Here is a 23,043-nt window from a genome sequence, read left to right as displayed (position 1 = left end):
AGACACCGAAAATAGAACTTTCAAGACTGAATGGACTGACGCATATATGTTCATTCTTCCGGCCGCAAGCAGCAAACCAGTGTGTCTCATATGTTCAGAAACCGTGGCACTGATTAAAAGTGGCAATGTCAAACGCCACTATGAGACAAAGCACAAAGCTTTTGAACAATCATACCCACCCAAGTCTGAACTCAGGTCCCAGAAAATTAGCAGTCTCAGAGCCCAATATGATCAGTCCACAAGGATCTTAACCAGTTCTTTCACCGCCCAACAACGTGCTCATGAATGTTCCCTCAGAGTTGCTTGGATTTTAGGTCAACACAAAAAGCCCTTTGCAGGTGTTGTCAAAGAGTGCATGAGTGCAGTAGCAGAAACATTACTTGAGGGTAAACAAAAAGAAGAGCTTCATGACAAAATAAAGCAAATACCTATGTCAGCATCAACAGCCACAAAGAGAAGTGAATTATTAGCTCAGGATGTGCTATCCCAGCTGGAAGAAGCTATTCATAAGACACCATGTGTAGGCTTGGCTGTAGATGAGTCCACTGATGTGTCTGACAATGCTCAGCTGTTAGTTTATGTAAGGTTCTTCAACAATGATAAGAAAGAGTTCTGTGAAGACCTGCTAGGTGTAACTTCCCTTCACAGCACTACAAGAGGAGAGGATATTTACCTGGCCATTAAGGAAATGTTAACAAAGCGAGGAATAGAGCCAAACCAAGTGGTTTCAATAACCACAGATGGAGCCCCTGCTATGATGGGGAGAGAGAAAGGAGCTGTAGCAAGAATGAAAGAGGACAATCCCGAGCTAATCTCTTATCATTGCATTATTCATCAGTCAGTGTTATGCTCCACCCTGTCAGACGAGTATGCTGAGGTGATGAAAACAATGATGAAAATGATTAATTTTCTCAGGGCATCTTCTTCTTGTCAGCATTACATGCTCAGGGAATTTCTCAGAGAAGTTGATGCACACGCTGATGATCTTCTGCTTCACAACAATGTGAGATGGCTTAGCAAAGGCAGGGCATTGGAGCGATTTTGGTCCATCAGAAGTGAAGTAGCAGCTTTCTTGGAAGAGCTGGAAAGTCAAAAAGCAACAAACTTTTCTCTCTTTTTAAATGATGGGAAAAACATGGATATTGTGGCCTTTTTGGTTGATATCACTTCACACCTAAATGAACTGAATTTGAAGCTGCAGGGCAAGGACAATTCAATTTGTGAACTGATGACAGCTGTCCACTGCTTTCAGAGGAAACTTGAAGTGTTCAAAGAAGACCTGCAAGGAGACTATGCACACTTCCCAACAGTGAAGGAACAGGCTCAGGGACAGAGAGATGTGTCCTCTTTTGTTGACTTTGTTGATAAGCTGATTGAAAACTTCAGCAAACGTTTTGATAGCTTCAGCTTTGGACAGCAGCTCACCATGTTCATAAAGAACCCATTTGCCATCACTGATGTCAGAGGGTTCTCAAAGGAAGTCACACAGCACTTCAAGTGGGCAAATGCTGGGCCTCTTCAAATGCAACTAATTGATCTCCAAGCAGATGTGGCCCTGAAAGAGCAGTTTGGAAGAACTGAACCTGCCACTTTCTGGCCCCAATTGGTCTCTGAGACAGCTTTCCCAAATCTGAGGAAAGTAGCCCTGTACATCTTGACCATGTTTGGCTCCACATACAGCTGTGAGGCAGCTTTCTCCACAATGAACATAATAAAAACTAAATATCGTTCCAGGATCACCAATGAGCACCTACACATGTGTATGAGAATGGCCCTGACACCATTCCAGCCCAGATTTAAAATCCTAGTAGAGCGAACTAAAGCTCAGTTCTCTCACTGAACAACAGAAAGTTGGGACGTGGAATATAAGGGGGAAAGAAAGAGAAACTGTAAAATTGTTAAAATGTTTTGATGTTATCTGTTGAAAATGTATTGAGACTGTTTAGTCGAGATGTAAAATGTAAAGAAAAAGGGAAACTTTTTTTTTCTGAAATTAATCACTTTGTTTTAAGATGCACAATTTAGCCATTTTATTTATTTTCTCTAATTCATTTTAAACAGCAGCCCTATTTCTAATGTAGGCCTACTGTGTGTTTCAGTGTTAACAATAAATTTTGTTGAAATGTTTTAACTTGTATTTTCATTGATTTGACAGTCTATTGTTCATACGTTCAGATATAAATTTAAAAAAAAAAAAAAAAAAAAGGTTGCTTCTCTATCACAATCATAACGTAAGTTAGACACTATGATGTCCCGGACCTCTGCTTGAGAAGATTTTCTCCAACTGGACCTCCTCAAATTTTAGTTTAATACCCCTGGTCTAGAAAGTAGTGAAAGCCAACTATAAATAGTCCCTCTAATAATAATTCAATAATTCACATCTGTAATAATCAGATTTACCTGATGATTAAACTTTATCAACTTAATGTGTGTTTGAGAAACTGTAGCAGTGTCCAAACTTTGAAAGAACATTGTGTACCCAGAGTAATCTGAGCTGCTTTGGTAAGTGTTACTAGCTCTGTTTCCTTATAGTGCCTTTGATTAAAAATTGATCTTAACCTCAAAGTTATGGAGGAAATGAGAGGACCACTTTACAGTGAAACACATCTTCCATGGCAAGCACTCCAGTGCCAAGCACTCGTCTGCTGAACTTATGGCTACCTCTTCTATCTCAGCCATCTATACAGATCTAAGCCTCCACAGACCCCCTCCCCCATCCATGCTCTCCCTCCTCGGCCTTGGACATCGTTCCCTTGGCATAAAAGAAGCTTTTCAGATGGAGACGCTGTTCTTATGGAGGCAGGAAGGAGGCTTTTTCCCCCCCATTTTTTTTGAAAGGGGGATCTCTGTTGGGAAGCTTTCTGGGGTCGTTGCTAAAGCCCATCTTTGTGTATGGGACAACGGTGCTCAGACATTAACAGCAAGCTCTTCACACATCGACCAGTGCTCGTAAACAGTGCCAGTGGAGCATTAACATGACAATGGAAGGGGGGGAGGCTGTGGTGGGGTTGTCCTACACTCAGTCTGGGCCCGGCTGCTCTGGAAGTGGGGTTTCTAAATTCACACAGGATGATGACTGGCTTTAACCAGTTAAAATAGAAAATTACCTGACTTACTTTGTCATTATTTCTGCTAAGATTTGGTTTAAGGTTAATAATTAAATGATTTACAGAAACAGCTTATTTAAACTGTGATGTAATTTTTGACAGTCAAAGATAATTATGGTGTGACTAAGGTAATTAAGATTTCCAGAAATGTTAAATGATTATTAGTTTTTTAAATGCTTAGGTGTAATAAGTAACATGGATTACTTTATCAGTTACCCCTCTTTTTATATATATATATGCACCTTTTTATTTTTAATTCAACTAGCGTGCACAATGAAACTGAAAATAGTTTAAACATTCAGGCATCGTTTTTCTTCTTAATGGACCCGTGATTCTAGATCTCTTAAGCAGAATATTCAGCTGTTGACTTTCCTTTGCCCCCTGTGCGATTAACACACGATAATCCTACTATTTTGGCCAAGTCTTTTGAAATATTTCCATGCAGTTTTATGTATTGCATAATGATAACTACAATTATATTTTAAACTATATGTATATTAGCTCCAGGTCCGTCAGCAGAACATGATTTTACCAAGTAGACACTGTTCCAAAACTGTCACGGTTATGTGGTCTGATTCGTCTGGCTCTGACATCATGAAGGGGTGGTGAGAATGGACAGGTACGGTTTCCTTTACCCAATCATTTTACCCAACGCGTTTCTGAAGCGAAATTGACAGTTGCTCAGGCTAATTGGAACGCGAGTGTTTCCTGTTACACTTTCCAACCAATTAGAATGGCAGTTGGGCGGACCTCCGAGTAGGAACGTTCTCCGGCACCTCATCTCATTCTGCCCAGTTCGATCGGCAACGGGAGCGGAAAGAGGAAAGCAGAGAGCCCGAAGGCAGTAGCCCCCACCACCGCCGGCCCAGGTTACCATCTAGCACCGGGAACTATAGCAAAGAGCCGCCGCCGGCTGAAGCCATTACCAACAAGTAACAATGAGCAGCGAGGCCGAGACACAGCAACAACCGCCGCCGCCTGCTGCCGATGCGGAGAGCCCATCCAGCCCGGCAGCCGCAGCTTCCGCGGGGGATAAGAAGGTCATCGGTAAGACTGCTGGAGCTAGTTAAGCTAACTAGATAGCTAACGTATTTTATGGCACAGGGGCAATGCGCAAAAGTGGTGGCAGGTAAGGTTGTCAACTCGATCCACAGCTCAGTATACTGTAAACTAAAAAACGTTCGTTAGACACGACCGTTGAGCCACACAACGTTAGCACATGTTAAATTACACTGTTACATTAACATTAGAGAAATTTTTATTTTAGCCAACGGGACCCAGTATATTTTTTGGTCCCTTTGGCTAAAATTATTATTTCATGGGCTGTGTTCTATTCAGTGTATTGGCTTTTACTAACGAGAAGCATTCTTAAAGTTTAATAATTTTCTTTTGGTGCCTAAAAACGCTAAACGTTTACGTGCTGGCGATACAGAATTAAAGTATCGGTTGGAAGCTAGACGGCGCAAGCTTTTTATAGTTTTTATAGACCGCTGCTTATTCATTCTTTAATAGCTAACACTTTGGCCTTCATATTAAAATAATTTTAGAAGACATGTGAGTATTCTTTTTAAATGAGGTATTTTAGACTTAATCCCTTATGTTCATTGGCCTCCTCGCGTCTAACGTACGCCATAGAATGCTCTGGTACCGGTCGGCCGTCACGTAAACTAAAAGGTTTCTGCCCGTTATCAGATTCTGTGTGTATATGCCAACGTCGGTGCTCCTTTTAAGCAGGCAGGAAATGGGAAATGATGTATTAAAGTGAACTTTAATGCCATATTTGTGGAACACCGAGATATCAAATGGCTTAACCGGTTACAAATTATATCGAAATCAAGCTAGCGTTAGCGACTTGCCATCCTTTGTTCGCACGAGTCTTGCTCCCCGGTGAAAGATTAAAAAAAAATAATCTAAAACAGTCGAAACTATATTCAAACTTTTCACTGTTACAATTAGCAGCGATTTATATTTGGATTTGATCAGAAAAGCACCATAGCACAACTGTCAATGGTCGACTATTTTCGGTGGAACTGATGAGGTCTCAATTAGGGCCTAGTGATCGACCGACGGTTGCTTGCGAAGCTATATTAGCCTAGCCAGCTAGCTTGAGCTATTTACATGGCTAAAGAGGCCATCCAAAATGTCCGCCGTGTATTCCGCTGATTTATTTCGCCATTTCCTTGGCTGTTAATTGAAACCAGTATAACCGTGGCATTTTTATTTTATTTTAATTTTTTTAACGTTCTAAGCATTTGGTCACAATAGAAACTGTCCGATGTGTTATGTTCATTTCCGCCTGCTGGCAGTAATCCAAGCACATGGTTCAGACCATCTCAGCTACATAGCTATGCTAACAAGCCAGCTGGGCTCGCTAACATATCCGGGCGCGACTCTACCACGTGTGAACGCTCAGTAGTGCGTCTAAAATGGGGCGGTAGGTCTGCTGTAGTTAAAAGTCAATGTGTTTAGCTACAGCGGCCTGCTATGATGATATTGAAATCTTTGATTTGGGTGGCATTACAGTAGACGGGGACATTAAAAATAGGGGCAGTCTTGAAATTTACCCGAGAAGTAATCTAGTCGGTACTCGTTCGTGGTACTCGTTCATGGTGCTTACCTCACACCAAATGCAGCTGGCACAAGACACTCCTAAGCGCCAGGATCTATAATAAGAATGACAGTTGGGAGTTATATTTAACTTACACATTAAATGTGTCACTTTCTCATGGTCTGTTCTTATTTTACACTTTGTCATTGTTAGAAGTCTTATTAAATACCAAGATGCATCTAAAATGATCAGTAATATATCATAATTTGTTTTCTTTACAGCAACAAAAGTCTTGGGTACAGTCAAATGGTTCAACGTCAGGAATGGATATGGGTTTATCAACAGGTAAGTTGACTCCACCCATCCCTTCTTTCCATAGACCCTGATAACAACAGTGTGAGTGTGTGAAGCAACATTCCCAATCCTATTATGGCTATGATTCTCTTACAAAGCTGCCCAGATGAATTATCTACACGTCTCCAAACTCTGGTTGCATGCATCTGTTAATCCTTACACTCATTCGCTTTGTTGTAGTCTGCAGAGGCATAACTGCTTTTTGTGGCTCAGTAGGATACTTCTAATGGTGTTCTGCTTCTTTTTTTTTTTTTTCTTCCTTTTTCTTTAAATTCATAGGAATGATACAAAAGAGGACGTTTTTGTACACCAGGTAAGCTTTGCAATGTTGTTTTTTTTCTTTTCACAATTTAAACCAACATCAGATGATTATGATGATTAGAAACATTTCAAATGTGAACCATTATGATTTCAGACAGCCATCAAAAAGAACAACCCGAGAAAATATCTTCGCAGTGTTGGAGATGGAGAAACTGTGGAGTTTGATGTAGTCGAAGGAGAGAAGGTAAGCTGTTCTTTGGTTAGTAATTTGGTTTTGTAGTCTGCCAGCTTCTAAAGAAAACATCCCATGAATGTTCTCTAGTTTAAAAAAATAAAAAACATCTTACTGCGGACACAGGGAGCAGAGGCTGCAAATGTCACCGGCCCAGGAGGTGTTGCAGTCCAGGGAAGCAAGTATGCTGCTGACAGGAACCGCTATAGGCGGTACCCCCGAAGGAGGGGCCCTCCCCGTGGAGGAGACTATCCAGAGAACTACCAGAGTGATGGAGAGGGTGAACAAGGCAGCGGAGGACGTGACAAAAGCAGAGAGGGTGGAGAGAATGCCCCTGAAGGAGACTCGCAGCAACAGCAGCGCAGACCCACGTACCCTGGCAGACGGCGCTACCCACCATACTTTGTACGTAGACGATACGGCCGCCGGCCCCCGTACACCAACCCACCACGCGGAGAGATGACTGAGGTATGCTGTCACAGGCTACTATCCTGAAACAGACACCCAGTTGTCCCTAAAGTCGGGACCGTAATATGATTATGTCATACTCGGCTCTTAACCCTCTCCTAACCCTCACGTGGTTGTGACCAATAAATCTTGGTGTATCGGGGGCCTTGCCAGTATTTTACAAACTGACTCTAATAGGGTCCCATGATTGTTACGGTGAACTACCCGGTAATGCTCATTCATCATTTCAATATTAACTCTTTAAGCTTGCTAGTTTCATTAGAGTGGTGCATGTCACTACTGAACTATGGTTCAGAAGGCGTTTGACCAGTTTGATCCATTTGCTTTCAGGGAGGTGAGGGTGATGAGAGCCAGGGAGGTCAAGACCAGGGCAACAAACCAGCGAGGCAGAACTACTACAGAGGCTTCCGACCAAGGTTCAGACCAAGGTTTGCATGTTGGCTTCACTGATGTAGGGCTGCAACAATGGGCGAATAAACATTTGGGCTGTTTCCATCCTGGTCTTGTGTCCAGCAACTAAGATTTCTCTATTTGATTCTTTTACTAGTAGTAATCTCCACATGTTTGGATAGAGAAGCTCTCCTTTTGTTGCAGCCTATCCACAAATTGCTGCTGAAAAGCTGCAATTTGTTAGTCACTTGAATCCTGCATCTTGTTTTAGTAGATGTATTTTTCTGCATGGTATTTCTGCCTTGTAGTTGGTACCCTTATTGTTTGCTTATAGCTTCTTCCTTTTTGTTTGTTAACTTTAGGGGTCCACCCCGTCCCAGACCGGTGCGGGACGTTGAGGAGGACAAGGAGAATCAGGGCGGTGAAGGTGGTCAGAATCAGCAGCCCCGCCAGCGCCGCTACCGCCGCAACTTCAATTACCGCCGCAGACGCCAACAGACTGGTGGCAAACCTGGCCAGGAAAACAAGGAGGCCAAGACAGGAGGTGACACATCGGCAGAGAAAACGTCCGCTCCCGAGGCCCAGCAGGGTGGGGCTGAGTAGGAAATAACCTGCCCACCGGCACCTACCATCTTTTACCATCGTCCGGGTGAGTCTGCTTTGACCATATTCATAATGTCGGATTTTACATGTGTTCATTAGATTCAGCATCTGGGACTGAAAGCAAAATAACTAGGCAGCATTACAGCAGTGTAAAGCTGAATAGCTTGTACTATACACTTTTTGGCTCTGTAGTGGACAGTCCGAAAGCCTAATCTAGTGGATTTGATTAAGCAAACAGTCTGGCACCACTGAGCTCTATCACTTTTGTCTTTTGTCTGACCAGCATCTCTGAATAGTGTCTCTGGTGATGCACATTTTTAGGCATTTCATTATACACCATGCAAAATGTCTAAATCCAAAAGGCTAGGAATGTTTAATAAAAACTTACAGTGGACTAATTGCTAATTTTCTTCTTTTACAGTTTTTTTGTCAACAAGAAGAAACATCAAATAAGATCTGAGCAATAAAGATTTGACTTGACGATCGTCACAAGCTTGCACCATGCATTTGACCAGATTACCACCGATGGCCTGCAGAATCTATGCAGACTTGTTTTTTTTCCATTATTTTTATGTGACAGCTACAAAACGTTTTGGGGAAACAGCAAATGTTTTTCTAAATCTGTCCTAAGTTTTTACACCAAATGGTTTTTAAAGATAAAATGGAATTTGATATCTGGTCAGTTTGACATTTTTAAATAACTTTTTATGTATTCAAACATTTTAACAAAATGCAAGCTCAAATAAAAGTCCAGAACCAGGAAAAATGTTTGGAGTGGTGGCTGTTTTTTTATTTCAAGTATACAGGATATGGAAAAAGACACAATCTTTCATTTACAGAGGACACAGTTTAAGGTTTTGTTTTTATTCCCCATTTCATATAAAGATGAGGGACTTAAGCAATGGTGTGGTTATCATCAACTATATTTACAGTGTTTAATCAGAACTTTGGTCACTTTTTCACAGCACAGTAATAAAACCCTTTGTAGACATTGACAGTGTAGTACCAGTATTTATCCACAAATGTGTTCTACATCTAAAGATCATTTTACTGCAGCAAGTAAATTAAAAACCAGCTAAACAGAAAATGGCTGGAGTGAGCTGTACAAGGTGACTAAAATGTACACTTGGCCAAGAAGTCTTTATGCTGCACATTCGTACAGGTGGACAAAAATCCTTACTGTTCAATTGTTCCTGAAAGAGATCGACACAGTTTCAAATAATGTGTTTTGATAGCCTGATGGTAGAGAGAAATGGAAGGCACAAGGTAGAAATATGAACCTGAATCATTGCATCCGAGACCAGAGAATAGCATTAATGATTGGTTATGGTTTTCTCTGTGCCCAGTCAATGTTTTTCAGTCGGTAATGGACTGCTGGACCACATCTACTATAATTGATAGTTTATGTTTAGTACGATTCATCAGCAGTGCAATGTCTCAGACGTTGGTCTCTTTGCGCAAACGCTTCATACGCTGTACGTTGCTCTCCATGGCGTCAGGGTTGGTGATCTCTGTGGCACAGCTATCAGGAAACCAGCCCCTCACTCCATCTCGCATTCTCTCCCCATAGCACCATCCTAGGAGAAGATCGCTGTTAAGGTCAACTTTAAAGCACCTTACATTTTATTTTGCGCTTTTAACCAAAAGAACAGCGACACTCTTGTGTTTGATGGTGTGAAATTTGCATTGTATTACAGATTGGAAAGAAGTTAAGGTCTCACCCTCTTGTTTTTGTAAGACAATGACAAGCTCTGCCTCTTTCAGGCCCAGTTCATCTGGCTCCTTTGGTATGTAGGATTTGGTGGCCTCATACTGTGGCAGACCTGAAAAGCACAAGGCAGTGAAGTTCATAAAACTATGTTGAACAGCTTACTGTCCTACAAATGAGTAGGAAGCTAACTTATATCCAACAGGGTGTAAAATTACACCAAAGTACATACCATAACTTCTTTGGAGTGGCACACCCTTTGATAACAAACCCAAATGTCAACAGCTATGCTTGCTATTAAACTACACAAGCTGCAACCCCACCTCTAATAGTTTTGCTGTCGGTGTGGTAAACGGACTGGTTCTTCTGGAACTTTTCATTTTTAAAATACCATTTTAATGTCTGTATCTATTCTGATCTTATAGCAACAAAGACATTGGTCACGCCAGGCCAGGTAATCTTTGAATGATTCGGCTACATCTGTGTCGACAGAAAAAACAAAATACTTTTACTATTTGATGCTTTTGAGTCTAAATGGTAGGAAGTTTGAATTATTGGAAGCTTTTCTTACAAGTTCTTTATGGATCAAAGGAAATCTAACAAGCTCAACCGAAGAAGAAATAAACACTGCAGCTGTGTAAACAAATAAGACAGCAAAACTGAATGCAAATCATCTGTTTTCTGTGCTGCACTGTGCTGAGGAGTTCATAACAAATGAATAACATCTCAGGAAAACAAACACTGTGATTAAACTTATTATTCTTTATAATAATACAAGCTTACCATCAGTATTATTGGAGCCAGCTGTCTCCTTATGTTCTGTAAGAGCAACTATCCATCGTTCCCGGTCCACCCTTGGTGATAGAAAATAAAAAAAGCACAATTAATAAAAAAAAAAAAAAAAAGAAAGAAAGAAAGAAAGAAAGAAAGGAAAAAAAAAAAAAAAAAAAAAAAGGACTACAAACCAGTGTTTTCTACAGTGAAATTCATAACATGGGAGGATCTTAGGCTGCCATTAAGATTCATGGCAGTAGAGAGCGCCAGACACAAACTATTAGATGTGGTCTTCGAGGTGGTAAATGTAAATGTGATTTTGAATAAAGAACTACTATCAGTATTGAAAGAAAGCAATATTTTAGAATCACATTGTGATATAAAGCATTAGAAGTTGTTAGACCTCTGGGTAAGTAAACTTTTCTTTGAGATATATATAGCTGAGCTTAAGAGGAGTCTGAAAGTCACAGTACCTGGACTCAGCCAGTAGGGAGATTTGCTCTGCTCTCCCTTCACTGTTCTTGCTCATCAGTAGTCTAAAAGAAAGGTAGCTGGAGTTGTTCTTGGGAGACGTAGGCGCCCTTTTCTCTCCATCCTCACCCATCTCCACCTCAATATTCTCTAAAGTAGCGTAATCCAACACCACAAAACTCTCCTCACTGGACAAACAATTGGGAGAAAACAAACAAACAAAAAAACAAAAAAGAAAGTCCATCACATGGCAGTTTTAAGCTTATTGTGTTGTCTTGCCAAACTTGCTGTGAAACCTAGTTTATGCATGTGTCAATGTACCTAGATCCCAAGCAGCTAAAACTCCATCACTTGATTGATAATGGTCTCTCCTAGATACTATCACTTGACTTAAAAAAGTGTCTAAATGACTCTAGTGTTGTTCCTCTGAGCTGACATTGTTTGCTTTCTCCCTAACTCAAAACAGAAAGCTGTAGTCAGTCGAGCTGACACGCTGAATGCAGGATCGAAGAATCTCAAGTATGCAAGCACCACATCCATACTCTCTCCATGCTCTGTCCCTTTCCCTCCTCTCTTCTGTTTCTCATATTCTGTCAGCAGCTGGATCTACTTCGTATCCACTACAGTCACAAGGAAATAGCAAGCAAGTGAATTAAACTGTTTGTGGGTTTAAGTGTTCTCTTCTCTTGCCCACTTTAGCAGATGTCCAGGCATGTTCTACTGTACTCTACCATTAATCTTTTAGGTGTCCACTACTTATGGTCCACCAGGAATCATCTTAAGATACATCATTTGAATATTTGTCATCAAAATCAATGAAAAAACTCAATCATTACACAGGGAAAGCCTTAAACTAACTCTGACAGTCATCTTCATACTCAGCTTCAAAATTTCCCACTGTATCCAGATAATAGTATTTTAGGTGAATACGATTGTTGGCACTCCACTCACCTCTTCTTCTTGGTGACAATCAGTACATCGCTGAAGACAAACAGGTAGTAGCTTCTGGTGCTGAAAGCCTTCCATATGCTGAACTCTTCAAGTGAGAGGCGCAACTCACCGCGCTTCTTCAGCCACCGCGATGATGACACCAGTGGGAATGCCTGTCAGCATCAACAGATTTATCATTCCAGGTTAGCAAAGTGGACTCAGGTTTTATATGAATTTTTAAATGACATTGTTATTTATTACTACAATCATTTATGATATTTTACTAATCAATGTAACCATATGTATGTATCAGTGTATTCTTTCTTGACTGTGTGGAAGCACACCTTGATTTTACCAAAATCCATTTGTTTCTCGATGGTGTACATCTGCTCAGTTCGCTCCATCCGTCTAGCTCCATCATTGCAGCTAGTGACCAGCTGTTGGCATAATAATTTTAACAATAGCAGCATAAATGTCCCAGTCTGCTCTCAGATGATAACTGTGAAGCTGCAGAGTGCTTCACATGCATACTAGCTGAGGTGTGCTCAGTACCTTATTGATGTAGTGCAATGCCCAGATAGCAGCAAAGTACTGCGCTGTTCCTTGTGTAGTTTTCTGGCTGATTGTCTGAGGAGCAAACAAATACCAGTTACTCTCTTGTGTATTAGTTAACACTTAGTACATAAGAGTCCGACTGATATACTGGCAGGGCTGATATACTAGTATCAGCATTTATAATTCAATAATAATATAGTCAATAATTTAAATAAAAAAAATGTTAAAGAAAATGGATCGATAGACACAAAGACTTTGTAGAAACACCCTTCAAAAACGTTTGTCCACCAGAGGGCACTCTGTGACTATCTTGCAATGCTACAAAAACAATCAGCTGATCTGAGCAGAGAAGGGCAGAGCATAAACAAGTAATCCACAACTTGTTGAAATAGTAAACCAGGATTATTTTTAAACTGCATTGTCAGGCTTCTGTTTATGTTTCATGTGTCTGAAAGAAAAAAAAATATCGGCTGATGTATTGGATTTCTACCATAACCTGTGTCAGTCGGGCTCTAATGAATGTATGATTCTGATTCACTAAAAGAGAAAATACACACAGAACCTGCTGACCATGAACCCATATTTTTTTAAATGTCCCTTTTAAGTTGCTTTGTATGTTCCACTCTTAAAAAACAAAACAAAAAAACTTTTACTCATATAGTAAAGCAAATCTTAAACTGACATCCAGCAGTAGTGGCAGTCTGGTTACTCGCTGCATGGGAAGGATGAGAAAGGAGAGCATGGGGAGACCTCTGCATTCACTGTTCATTTCGATTTTCTTCAGGGTCTCCTTGAACGCACTGTTACTTGACCTAAGAGATGCAGAAAGACACATGTTCAGCTCATTTAGCCATGTTACTGGAGAAACTCAATAGCTTGCTTGTTCTTCTACTCACAATAACTTCTGCAGGGTCCTCTGCTGAAAGGTCTCGTTGGAGCAGTAGCTAATGTACGGCTCAAAGTGGTTAGCAGCGTGGGTCTGAACAATGTCGCTAATGTCCATGATCACTGGGTTGTCAGAGTGACGTTGTTCAAGGTCCTCAAAAAACCTGAGGGAGAGTTCAGTAACAATTTAAAAGATATGTTATTTCTCCCACCTCTGTAGGACATATACAGAGGGTGTTCAGGCTGAACTGACTGTGACCACTGAACAGTTTACATTTCTGATGTGTAATACAAATCAATCAATGCACAGATGAAATATTTCTCTGACTCCAATGAACCAAACTTCTTTGAAATTTTGAGAAGTAGTTAAATAGTTAATGCACCCCCCCCACACTGACCAATGATTTATTCAAGCACAAAAAAAACAAAAAAAACAAAAAAAAAAAAATCACCTAATTCAAGGGTAGTACCAGTGTTTTATCCACACATAACAGACTACTTAGCAAAGAACCCATTTTAAACTGATTGGGCACTTTGTTACTAGGAGCCTGTTGCAAAAACACAAACTAAAACCCAGTTGTTACCATTTCTTTAGTTGAAGCAATGAAAAATACTGTGATGACACTGTTTGACAGAGAAAAAAAAATTTCCCCAACAGTGCAATTAGGGAAAAATTAGATTAGCTGTGATTGTCAAGCTATTAGCTTGATGGAATTATGAACACAAAAGAATGCCATCAGATTTTGATCCACCATGCAATACTATTTGGAAAGCATCTGATCAGCAACAACTTCATCTTTCAGCATGACAATGATCTCAAACACACTACCAGCGGAGTAAAAGCACATCTAGACAGACAAAGCCACAATGAAACACGGTCTTGGATTGGACAGATGGAGTGTGGGATCATTTTGACAGAGAACGGAGCAAAAGGCAGCCAACATATTCTTGAACACTACTTAAAGAAATGAGAAGAAGAGAGTTCAGGTTATGTTGAAAAACTAAGGTGGCCATACTCAAGCTTTCCTTTCTAGCACATTAAAGTACAAACGGTTTTTGCCGTGTATAATGTATTTCCATGTGCGTACATGTTTCAGGAAAGAACTGCACAAACACCTAACTCTTCTAACAAAATAACAAAGAAGTGGCTCAAGACTTTTGCACAGAACTGTATATTAGTACAAAAAAAAAAAAAAAAAAAAAAAAAAAAAAATCCTATGACTTTCACACCACAATCTAAAAATCAAAAATGACCTTTAAGTTACATCAAAGTATTTGGGATATAACTTCTATCACTGATCACAGAAATAGTTTGTGGCAATGTTAAGCAACCTTAGTAACAGGAAGAAACATCTTTTGACCTTTGCCTCACCGGTTTCGAACAGATAAATAACAAACATCAACATGAAAAATGACTTTTAGCCCCACTCTTGAAAAGTGCATTTTAAACAAACAAAAAAGAAAATGAAACCTGAAAACCGCCCAGCCAACAAACCAACTACAGGGGAGACACACACACACACACACACACACACACACACACACACACACACACACACACACACACACACACACACACACACACACACACACACACACACACACACACACACACACACACACACACACACACACACACACACACACACACACTCTAACTGAGACAGCAGCTTCCAATACACGTTCAGTAGTTTCACAGATACTGTTTTACTTGGAAACCGAAGAAGAGGCTCAAAGATGAAAGGGCATTTCTCTTTGTTAATAAAGTTGCTTGCATTACACACAGGCTGGTTTCAAACACATTATCATTATAAAGCCTGGGAATACCACTCTGAGCAGATAGGCAGCAGAACCAGTTTGACTAGCAAGTTTTAACATGTTTATGGGGCCTACAGGACACTACAGAAATGCTAATGGCAAATGCTCTACCTGAATCAACCTTTTTCCTTACAAGTAATAGGTTTCAGATGAATTCGACATCACTGCTTTCCCCAGAAAAAAATAAAATAAAAATGAAGGTCTTTTTGAAATTAGCAAAATACAGTAATGATGACTATGAGATCCTTAAGAGTCATGCGCTAACCTTTGACTAACGTCACGGATGACGGCAATATTGGAGAAGAGGTGGTGGTGCTCTGTGGCCGTCATTGTCTTCCTCAGTGTTTCGCTTTCCTTGAAGTTGCGTACTAGGATACCCAGGCTGTGCAGGTATGAATGCTCTGAGGTGATGATCTCAAAAATGGCCTATCAAGTGAAGACAACAAGTTACACAACCAAGTAAATCGGAATGAGCCATTCACTCTGCAACATGTACTTGCTGCTGTCAAGTTCTTTCACTTTAATTCACCGTGTTCCTTATTTCATGTGTGTGATGTAGTGAGTTCCTACATATCCCAGAATTCCTTTAGAGAGATAGCATCTTCTTACGGCATTCTGCTTCACTACATTACAACCAGCCAGAAAACCCAGTGTGCAGCATGTGACAACATTATAAAACATGAGCGTTTGCTGCTGTGCATTCTGGTTTATCAAGGCTGCTGTGGTTTTCAAAAAAAAAAACAAAAAAAAAAAAACAAAAAAAAAAAAAAAAAAACCAGGCGGTTCAAAGGGAGCAATGCCTAAATGCAGTTTTAGTATTGCAGATATTCATCTTAAAATTCACAGAACACTGAAGTGTAATGAATGCAAAACCAGCAGACACTTCACCACTGCTTGATTAGTAGCTGTGTGTTTTCAGCTGTATAACAAAATAAACACTATGTTTTACATTATCTTAGTTTACCACTAGTGTTGTGGTTAGAACCTTGGAGGAACGAAGAGGTGGGAACGACACACCTTCCAGGAATGACCAAAGGGCATGAGCTGAGCTAAATCTAACAAGTTCTGACTTGAAGCTTGAAATGTCAATAAGTAACACTGCGTGCTGGACTGAGTAAAGATCTCTGTTGCAAGAATCTCAAATCTTCATTACACTACAGTCTATCCACAAGGAGTGCAGCATTTTTTATTAACCTCAGCAATCCTGAACTTCAATAAAATGCTTTCATAGTTCCTAAAACATGATTTGAACGACTGCAGGAAACTGGTTCACCATTTAAAGTAGACCTATGAGTTGACCAAAAGTACAAAGGAGCATGATAAGCACCTGTGTAGCCAGAGAATGATTACATTCACAGGGTGTGGCTTTATTCAGGGACTGTAGTGCATACAGGGTGGACCTTTGCTATTGACACAACAGCTGACATCTCAGATGGCTGGTGAGGGAAAAATCCACCCTGGGATAGTGTTACACTGCACAGATAGTATCAGTTTGTGATGTTTGTTGGCTTTTCAGAAGTTTCTGGAATGAAATATAACTGGATTTGTTGTTACATTAACTTCACCCGAACCCACCTTAGCGGGATCCTAACCTGCTTAGAGAGCCTTTAGACAAATTCTCTGAGAACAGGTTTCCATTCAGGAAATGAATTCAGGATGAACTTTTTCCCCCTAAACAAAAACTCTGTAAACTATTGGGCTAAATCAGAGTTTTCTTACGAAACCTTCAGTAATCATGTTGTGCTTGAATCCATTTAATCACCTTTTTAAAAAAAAACAAAAAAACAAAAAACAATTCCCTGTATGTCCCCAATTCTACTAAACTATAAAATATGATAATAATTATTGCATTAATAAACTGCGATCCAGTATAAAAAAAACTATTAATAGTCACTGCATGTGTGGGGGTTTCTTATTCTGGTATCAGTTTTTATTGAAACCACAGGCTGTGGCAGCTTTTCTCTTTATCTGAGTGAACGGAAGCAGCATATCATCATATCATCATATCATAGTTTTTTTCTTCTTCTCTCCATTCTGTCATCAAGAATATTCCTAAAACATTTTATATAGCAAAAAAAAGTTGTCATTCTTAATGTAAACATTTTGGGTGAAATGCTTTGAACTTGTCAAATGTTTTATGGTTGCATTTATGGTTTATCCACGGAGTTTTAGTGGTGTGCGGTTTTCTGTAGCATGCTGAAGCACACCACAATCCCTCTCAGAAAAGGGGTCAGTAGTACTTGGAAGATGAGGGAACCGGTAAATCCAGTGTTGCAGCGTCGTGGAGAATAATGACTCACATGAAAATAACCAAATTGGTTTGTATTGTAATCATCGTGGACTTGTTTTCTTCATGGCCAGGCTTTGTGATCACCTGATCTGTACTGCTGTGACACAGAGGTTTACTGGTCTCTCTGGATTCATCCAACTGCACCATCCACCATCAGCTCATATCGTGGCTGTCTTTTACCCATACCTCTACTACAAAGACTGAGTTTGTGAAGTGATCGTAAGGAGCAGCATCATCTTAAATTTAAGCTAATGATGATTGACCAAATTAGTTCATTAATCTTTACCACAAACTACTCAGTTCCACAGCCTGCAGTGCACATTTTATTCATTGCTAAAGAGATTTCATTACATAAACCAGATACCTTCAACAAGACAATATGCACCTACCCAGTGCTTGCCATATTAAACGAATAAACCTACTCATACAATTTTTACATTTCTTCTGGTCCTTAACAATGACCATAATCTGTCACCTTCCTCTGTGTCATCTCTTGTTGACAACTTAATCTGAGATTTGTTACACAGTAAAGTTAACCTTACCAGGCCAACCTGATATAGTAAGCTGCTATGTAAGCACGCGCACTCTTACCTCCTGTCGCTTTCGCTCCTGAGGTGTGACCGAGTCCAGAATACCGGTGTCCTTCACCTTTAAAAGTGATATAAAAAAAATAATCAATAGTTTGAAACTAATATTTCTTTGAATAATTTTTTTGAGACCGTTATATAAAACATATTCAGTACAGTAAGAGTAAGTGTTTATATCAGATAACTTTAATTCAAATTGATTTGAAAAAAAAAAAAAACAATGGAAAAAAACCCCCCAGAAGGCAGACAGTGCTCTCTGCGGAAGGAAGTGAGGACTGAAAATGATTTCTGTACTAGCACGCTGCTTTATTGATAACTGAAGATTATTATAGACTGCTCTTAGCCTATACTTGATTCCCTCATTGCATTTGGACATGTACCAGCTGGCTCCAGGTGAGCTGGGTTGGTCGGTAGCTCTTTATCACAATGCCCTGATCATTTGCAGCAGGCTCTGCCACCACAGACTCATCAAGGGACTCATCTTGGTTGGTGGACTGCAGCCCCCGCTCACGGATTTCCTGGTAGAGGCGTGGTGTAGCTGAGGACAACATCAACATCAAATTGAACTCAGAAAATTTTATAGTCATAGAGTCCTAAATGCACAGTTCTAAAAGTATCTACTATCATGATCAGCTTACGTGTGGATTTTGCTGTTTTTCACTCACAAATGCCACAAAAATGCCAAAGCTGGATTGTGACACCATACTAAGATGGATTATTTGAGAATGAAAACGAGGGAGGTGAGAATGTATCAGTTAGGTGGACAGCCGGTAGACAGAGAGTGTGTTAAATGTGCAGGTTAAAGATCAAAGAGCAGGTTAAACATCGAATGATCCTCGAGGACTTAAAAAGAAGCAAACAAGCAAACAGAAGTGTTGTTTAGGCAGTTCTCAATCAGCTGCTTCAGTATCAGTTTTATAAACTGAGTTTTCTTCTCAATTCCACATAACTAGATCTCAGAGATTACTTTAAAAATCACATCTCAAAAAGGAGACGTCGCAGTGCCTGACGGTTCGGGACAACCTTCAAGGCCCAGCAAGTAGTTAACATGCCAGGAGTGTTCAGGGAGAACGATTTCCGTTTCGGTCCCCTCCTTTCCAAGCTATGGCATGGAAATTACAGCTTTCTCTGCATGAGGTTTTCATGACTGAGCATACGATTAATTTGCAATCTAGTTTCAAAATGTCAAATGTAATTGGTATTTTCTGAGTATTTGTAGCCCTTTAACCCAATTAAGAGACGCAGACAACGCGGCGCACGGGTGGACATACCATCTTTGAATGATCCACGTTGTCTCTGGTTCCTCTTTCTCCCCAGGGTTCCCTAGAGACAAAACAGCAGTGCAGCCTGAAGTTACTGTGGAATAAATGTGTGTCACTGATGCTGATATTTTTTCCTTTCTTTCCTCATTCTGCCTTTAACAAACTTCCTGAACACTAGTCTAGTCGATTGTGGAAAAACGCCATCATCTTTATTACTAAAGTTGAATGTTGCTGACACTATTGGGTATTCCCCCTGTCACCTATTAAAAGGACAAGACTGCATCAGCTCTGCTCATTTAAGAACTTTGGTAGCTACACCAGACTGAAAGAGCTTGACAGACCCAGTCGAAGTGTATGTGTTTAAAGGTCACAACTACACAAAGAAAATGATGCTGCACATGCTCCAAGTAATTGGATAAGTTAAAGTATGATTAATTAGAAGGACTAGCTCGGATGCCTGTTTTTCTAACCAATTCATAAGCTAATATCAAACTGTGACATGCATACAAGTTCTCATCTAATTTGCAATATATTTGTGGCAGATGGGCAGAGTAGAGCACTATCCTTAGACCCCCTGGCCTCAACTTATGTACCTTACGTCCATGGGTGCGAATTGGGGCAGGACTGGGTGCTCTGCCCTCTCTAACAGGTTTCAGTTCGGTTGCAGTTGCTTGTTCTGTCGCCAAGGTTTCAAAATTCAAGCTAATTATTGCCGCTCTGTATGACTGGTTCCTGCGGTTCCTCCTAATACCAAAACCTTCTCCATCACTGTCGTAATCGTCCCAGGACACATCCGAGCGACGGCTTTGGTTCGCACTGCTGGAGTTCTCCAGTCCTACTGGGAATGTCACCACGGTGGTGTGGTGTCGGTTTTTAGGCCGGCTGGACACTGCTAACTTCTTGGGGATCATTTGCTCCTTGCCAACCTTCAGCGCAGCAGGACTTGTTGTGCTCAGAACCACCTGCTGAGGCACCGCAAGCCTGTCCACTTTATCATCATCCACATCCTCCGCTTGCTCCTTGGGTGTGGATGCTTCAGGCTCGGGTGTTGCAGAGCCTGGCGAAGGGCACTCATCACCCGACTCGTATATATGGAGTTCTGTGGCGAACTGATTTTCCACGATCTGAGGGACCTGGCAGTCCTCTGACTGGCTCTGAGACATGGCGTCCTCCTGTCCTAATATTGGCTGGTCTGGGCTCTTCAGCAACTACAACAATGGACAAAGTACAGAATTGAAATGAGTTATAATGTATAAAGCAGGACCTTAAACAGAAACAAGGCAACAGTCTGGCCCTAAATAATCTCCAGTGACCCACCTTGTGATCCAGTTCCGCTCTCACACAAGCACTCAGAGTTTTGATACCCTTCAAACTCATATGAAGGGACTTAACCCATGAGTCACCACTTACTCCTACGCTGGACTGTAAATCTGTACGCTGCAGTAACCACAAGAAAAGAAACTTTTTAATAAGCTGGCTACTCCTGTCCTGTTCTGTGAACAGTCCAGCGCAGACCCATAAGCCCGTTTTAATACATGCGTACTTCTTATAAACACATCTCTATTATAAATAAGCCTGGCGAAAGTCTTTAAGTGGCATTCCTACCAGCCAGTGAGAAATCAGCTTTGCATGTGGGTTTCAAATATAAAATCCCGCTGCTGTAAATCCACTTTAAGTGTTTTGGGGGTTTTTTTTCCGTGCATTTCGCCTTACTCGCAAATTGATTTCCAATAACTTCGCCGCCTGTAAGACGGATTAGGGTGGGAGAGGGAAAAAAATGTCTGCCTCGCATTCCCACAGTTCAAAACAGCGAGATGACACGCAATGCAAGCAACACCGAGAGAGGTCCAACAAACTGCCCTACCTGAGTGAGCAGAGCTTCTGACAGCAGCCTCGTTTACTCGCTGACAGCACGGGTCAGTCCGCCGGTGCTTCCGGAGCTGCTGTCCGACGCGCAGAAAGAGTGCAGCTTTTATTGAGCTGCAGCTGTACTCCTCCGCCGCTTTCTGTCACATTCTCCGTCTTTACTCGCCCACTTCCTCCTGTGTTTGCAGGCGCCCATTAAAGCGAACCCTTTACGTCACTACAGGTGAGCGTCAATCAATCATTAATAAGCGACCGTTTCGATGAAAGCAGGACACAGCTCGCGAGACAGCTTCTCACGGATAAGCAGCCTTATATTTAGCCATTCATATTTAACACCTGCCCCTGTGATGCTGGATTATCCTATTTACCAGTCTCGTCTCGGTCATACAAACCTTGACTTTGAAAAAAAATAAATAAATATATATAGGCTATATATATACATTATTATAGAGCATCAAGTAGAATTTTGACATTTGAGTAGCTGAAATCCGTTTGCGCATACATAAAGACAAAGTGTTCCCTTTTGCGTAAACTTGTAATGACAAAATTTTTTTTTCTGATTTTTGTATACCTGATTGGTAACACATAGCTACGTAGCTCGTTGTTCCCCTCTAGTGACCAATAAGAGGCATGACACTGTGTTCATCAAGCATAAATCCAGATTTTCACAAACTTAACCACAAATGAGTCATTAATAAGTAATACATTTGTTTTTTTTAAAAATGATTATTATTATATTTCAGTCATTTTTGTGCGGTAATCTGTTTTATGTACAAATCATTTTAAAATCATCAAAAAAACAACTCTTGTTTAAGCCGTGTTTGAACTTGCAATTTCCATTTCATTTTCCTTGTAGATTAAAAATATCACCAGCAAATATCTCCACAAGTCACTAAAGCTGAGCCAGCCTCAGACTCATGTTGCTCAGAAAGTAGAGCATAATCTGAAGGCCAGTGGTTTGATCCCTGGCTCCTTCACCCTTTATGTCAAAGTATCCTTGAGCAAGATACTGAATCCTGAATTTCCAGGATTGCACCCACTGGAGTGTTAGGGTAGGTTAAAAGAAGTGCTTGCATGAATTACTTCAAGCCTGGTGGGTGAATGAGTCTGGAAGTAAAGAAACACTAAACACTCAAATTGAGTAAAGTGCTGTGCTGTAAAATACAGTGCTGTGAGGAAAAAACCCCAACACAAACACATTTAATATGATTCAAATGATTATTGATGATTTCATTTACTGAAGAAAAAAATCTATTTAAACCTACCTGGTCCTATGTGAAAAAGTAATTGTCTCCTTTGTTAAATCATCATGTATAATCATGATGAATCAAACTGAGTTGAATTTTACTAGACACACTGAGGCCTGATTGCTACCAGATGTGTTTAATTTAAAAAAAAAAAAAATCACTTAAATAGAACCTTACAGATAAAGTGAAGTTTTGGTTTTGGTACTCTACAGTGAGAGCCATTATGAGAAACCTGAAACAGTGCACACTGAAGACTCATCCAGGAGGTCACCAAAGAACCCACAGGAACATCTAAAGAACTGCAGGGCTCAATGTCTCAGTTAGTTAGAGTTAGAGTTCACAATTCAGCAATAAAAAAAGAGACTGGGCAAAAATGGCATCCATGAGAGAGTTCTGCGCTCTACCTGAAAATCCTGAAGGAGAATGCCTGGCTGTCAGTTCACGCCCCGTAGCTCAAGCATATGCAAAGGGACAACAATCTGAAACACACCAGCAAGTCCACCTCTGAATGGCTCAAAAAACCCAAAATGAAGTGGCCCATTCGAAGTCAGAACTTAAATTGGATTGAATGCTCAACAAGTCTCCAATGTGGCTTAAACAAAACAATCCAAAAGCTTCACCAACAGTTATCACAAATGCTTGATTGCAGTTCTTGCAGCCAGCAGTGGGACAACCAGTTTTTAGGCT

At 40.6% G+C, this 23,043-nt stretch overlaps 2 protein-coding genes across 6 annotated transcripts; one reads left to right on the top strand and one right to left on the bottom strand.

The window, feature by feature from the left end:
* Positions 1-3,886: 3,886 nt before the first annotated feature.
* Positions 3,887-8,729, top strand: ybx1 (Y box binding protein 1). 4 transcript variants are annotated; one of them, XM_085392836.1, is made up of 8 exons: positions 3,887-4,154; positions 5,937-6,000; positions 6,289-6,322; positions 6,425-6,514; positions 6,629-6,970; positions 7,301-7,398; positions 7,723-8,009; positions 8,385-8,729. In XM_085392836.1, exons 1-7 carry the CDS (start codon positions 4,046-4,048, stop codon positions 7,961-7,963), a joined length of 978 nt encoding a protein of 325 aa, XP_085248962.1. In that variant the 5' UTR covers positions 3,887-4,045; the 3' UTR covers positions 7,964-8,009; positions 8,385-8,729. The 4 variants fall into 4 exon arrangements, with proteins under 4 accessions (XP_085248962.1, XP_085248965.1, XP_085248964.1 ...); XM_085392839.1 differs by having other exon boundaries at positions 3,888-4,154; positions 6,629-6,907; positions 7,301-7,386; XM_085392838.1 differs by having other exon boundaries at positions 3,888-4,154; positions 6,629-6,907.
* Positions 8,582-21,306, bottom strand: arhgef16 (Rho guanine nucleotide exchange factor (GEF) 16). Of its 2 annotated transcripts, XM_085392835.1 has the most exons (16): positions 21,108-21,306; positions 20,561-20,680; positions 19,837-20,451; positions 19,253-19,304; positions 18,362-18,519; positions 17,986-18,042; positions 15,370-15,530; positions 13,298-13,450; positions 13,084-13,213; positions 12,399-12,473; positions 12,191-12,283; positions 11,868-12,019; positions 10,919-11,104; positions 10,455-10,525; positions 9,685-9,786; positions 8,582-9,540 (listed from the first exon to the last, which is right to left on the bottom strand). In XM_085392835.1, the coding sequence occupies exons 2-16, from the start codon at positions 20,618-20,620 to the stop codon at positions 9,401-9,403; spliced, it is 2,205 nt and encodes a 734-aa protein (XP_085248961.1). In that variant the 5' UTR covers positions 20,621-20,680; positions 21,108-21,306; the 3' UTR covers positions 8,582-9,400. The 2 variants fall into 2 exon arrangements, with proteins under 2 accessions (XP_085248961.1, XP_085248960.1); XM_085392834.1 differs by lacking the exon at positions 20,561-20,680 and having other exon boundaries at positions 21,108-21,304.
* Between the last annotated feature and the right edge of the window lie 1,737 nt (positions 21,307-23,043).

Source organism: Rhamphochromis longiceps, linkage group LG20, assembly GCF_057381845.1.
Source record: "Rhamphochromis longiceps isolate RC_006_pf linkage group LG20, R_longiceps_female_GT1.1, whole genome shotgun sequence".
NCBI lineage: Eukaryota > Metazoa > Chordata > Actinopteri > Cichliformes > Cichlidae > Rhamphochromis > Rhamphochromis longiceps.
Note: the sequence above shows the minus strand (reverse complement) of the source record. Positions and strands in the feature narration are given on the sequence as shown.

Excerpts from the sequence above, each read along its gene's own strand:
- arhgef16 (XM_085392835.1), bottom strand. The coding sequence starts at position 20,620 with ATGAGTTTGAAGGGTATCAAAACTCTGAGTGCTTGTGTGAGAGCGGAA. Across the intron at positions 12,020-12,190 it reads TGGATTTTGGTAAAATCAAG|GCATTCCCACTGGTGTCATC; the intron begins GTGTGCTTCCAC and ends TGATGCTGACAG. Across the intron at positions 9,787-10,454 it reads TGGCTCCAATAATACTGATG|GTCTGCCACAGTATGAGGCC; the intron begins GTAAGCTTGTAT and ends TGTGCTTTTCAG.
- ybx1 (XM_085392836.1), top strand. The coding sequence starts at position 4,046 with ATGAGCAGCGAGGCCGAGACACAGCAACAACCGCCGCCGCCTGCTGCC. Across the intron at positions 6,323-6,424 it reads AGGACGTTTTTGTACACCAG|ACAGCCATCAAAAAGAACAA; the intron begins GTAAGCTTTGCA and ends TTATGATTTCAG. Across the intron at positions 7,399-7,722 it reads CGACCAAGGTTCAGACCAAG|GGGTCCACCCCGTCCCAGAC; the intron begins GTTTGCATGTTG and ends TGTTAACTTTAG.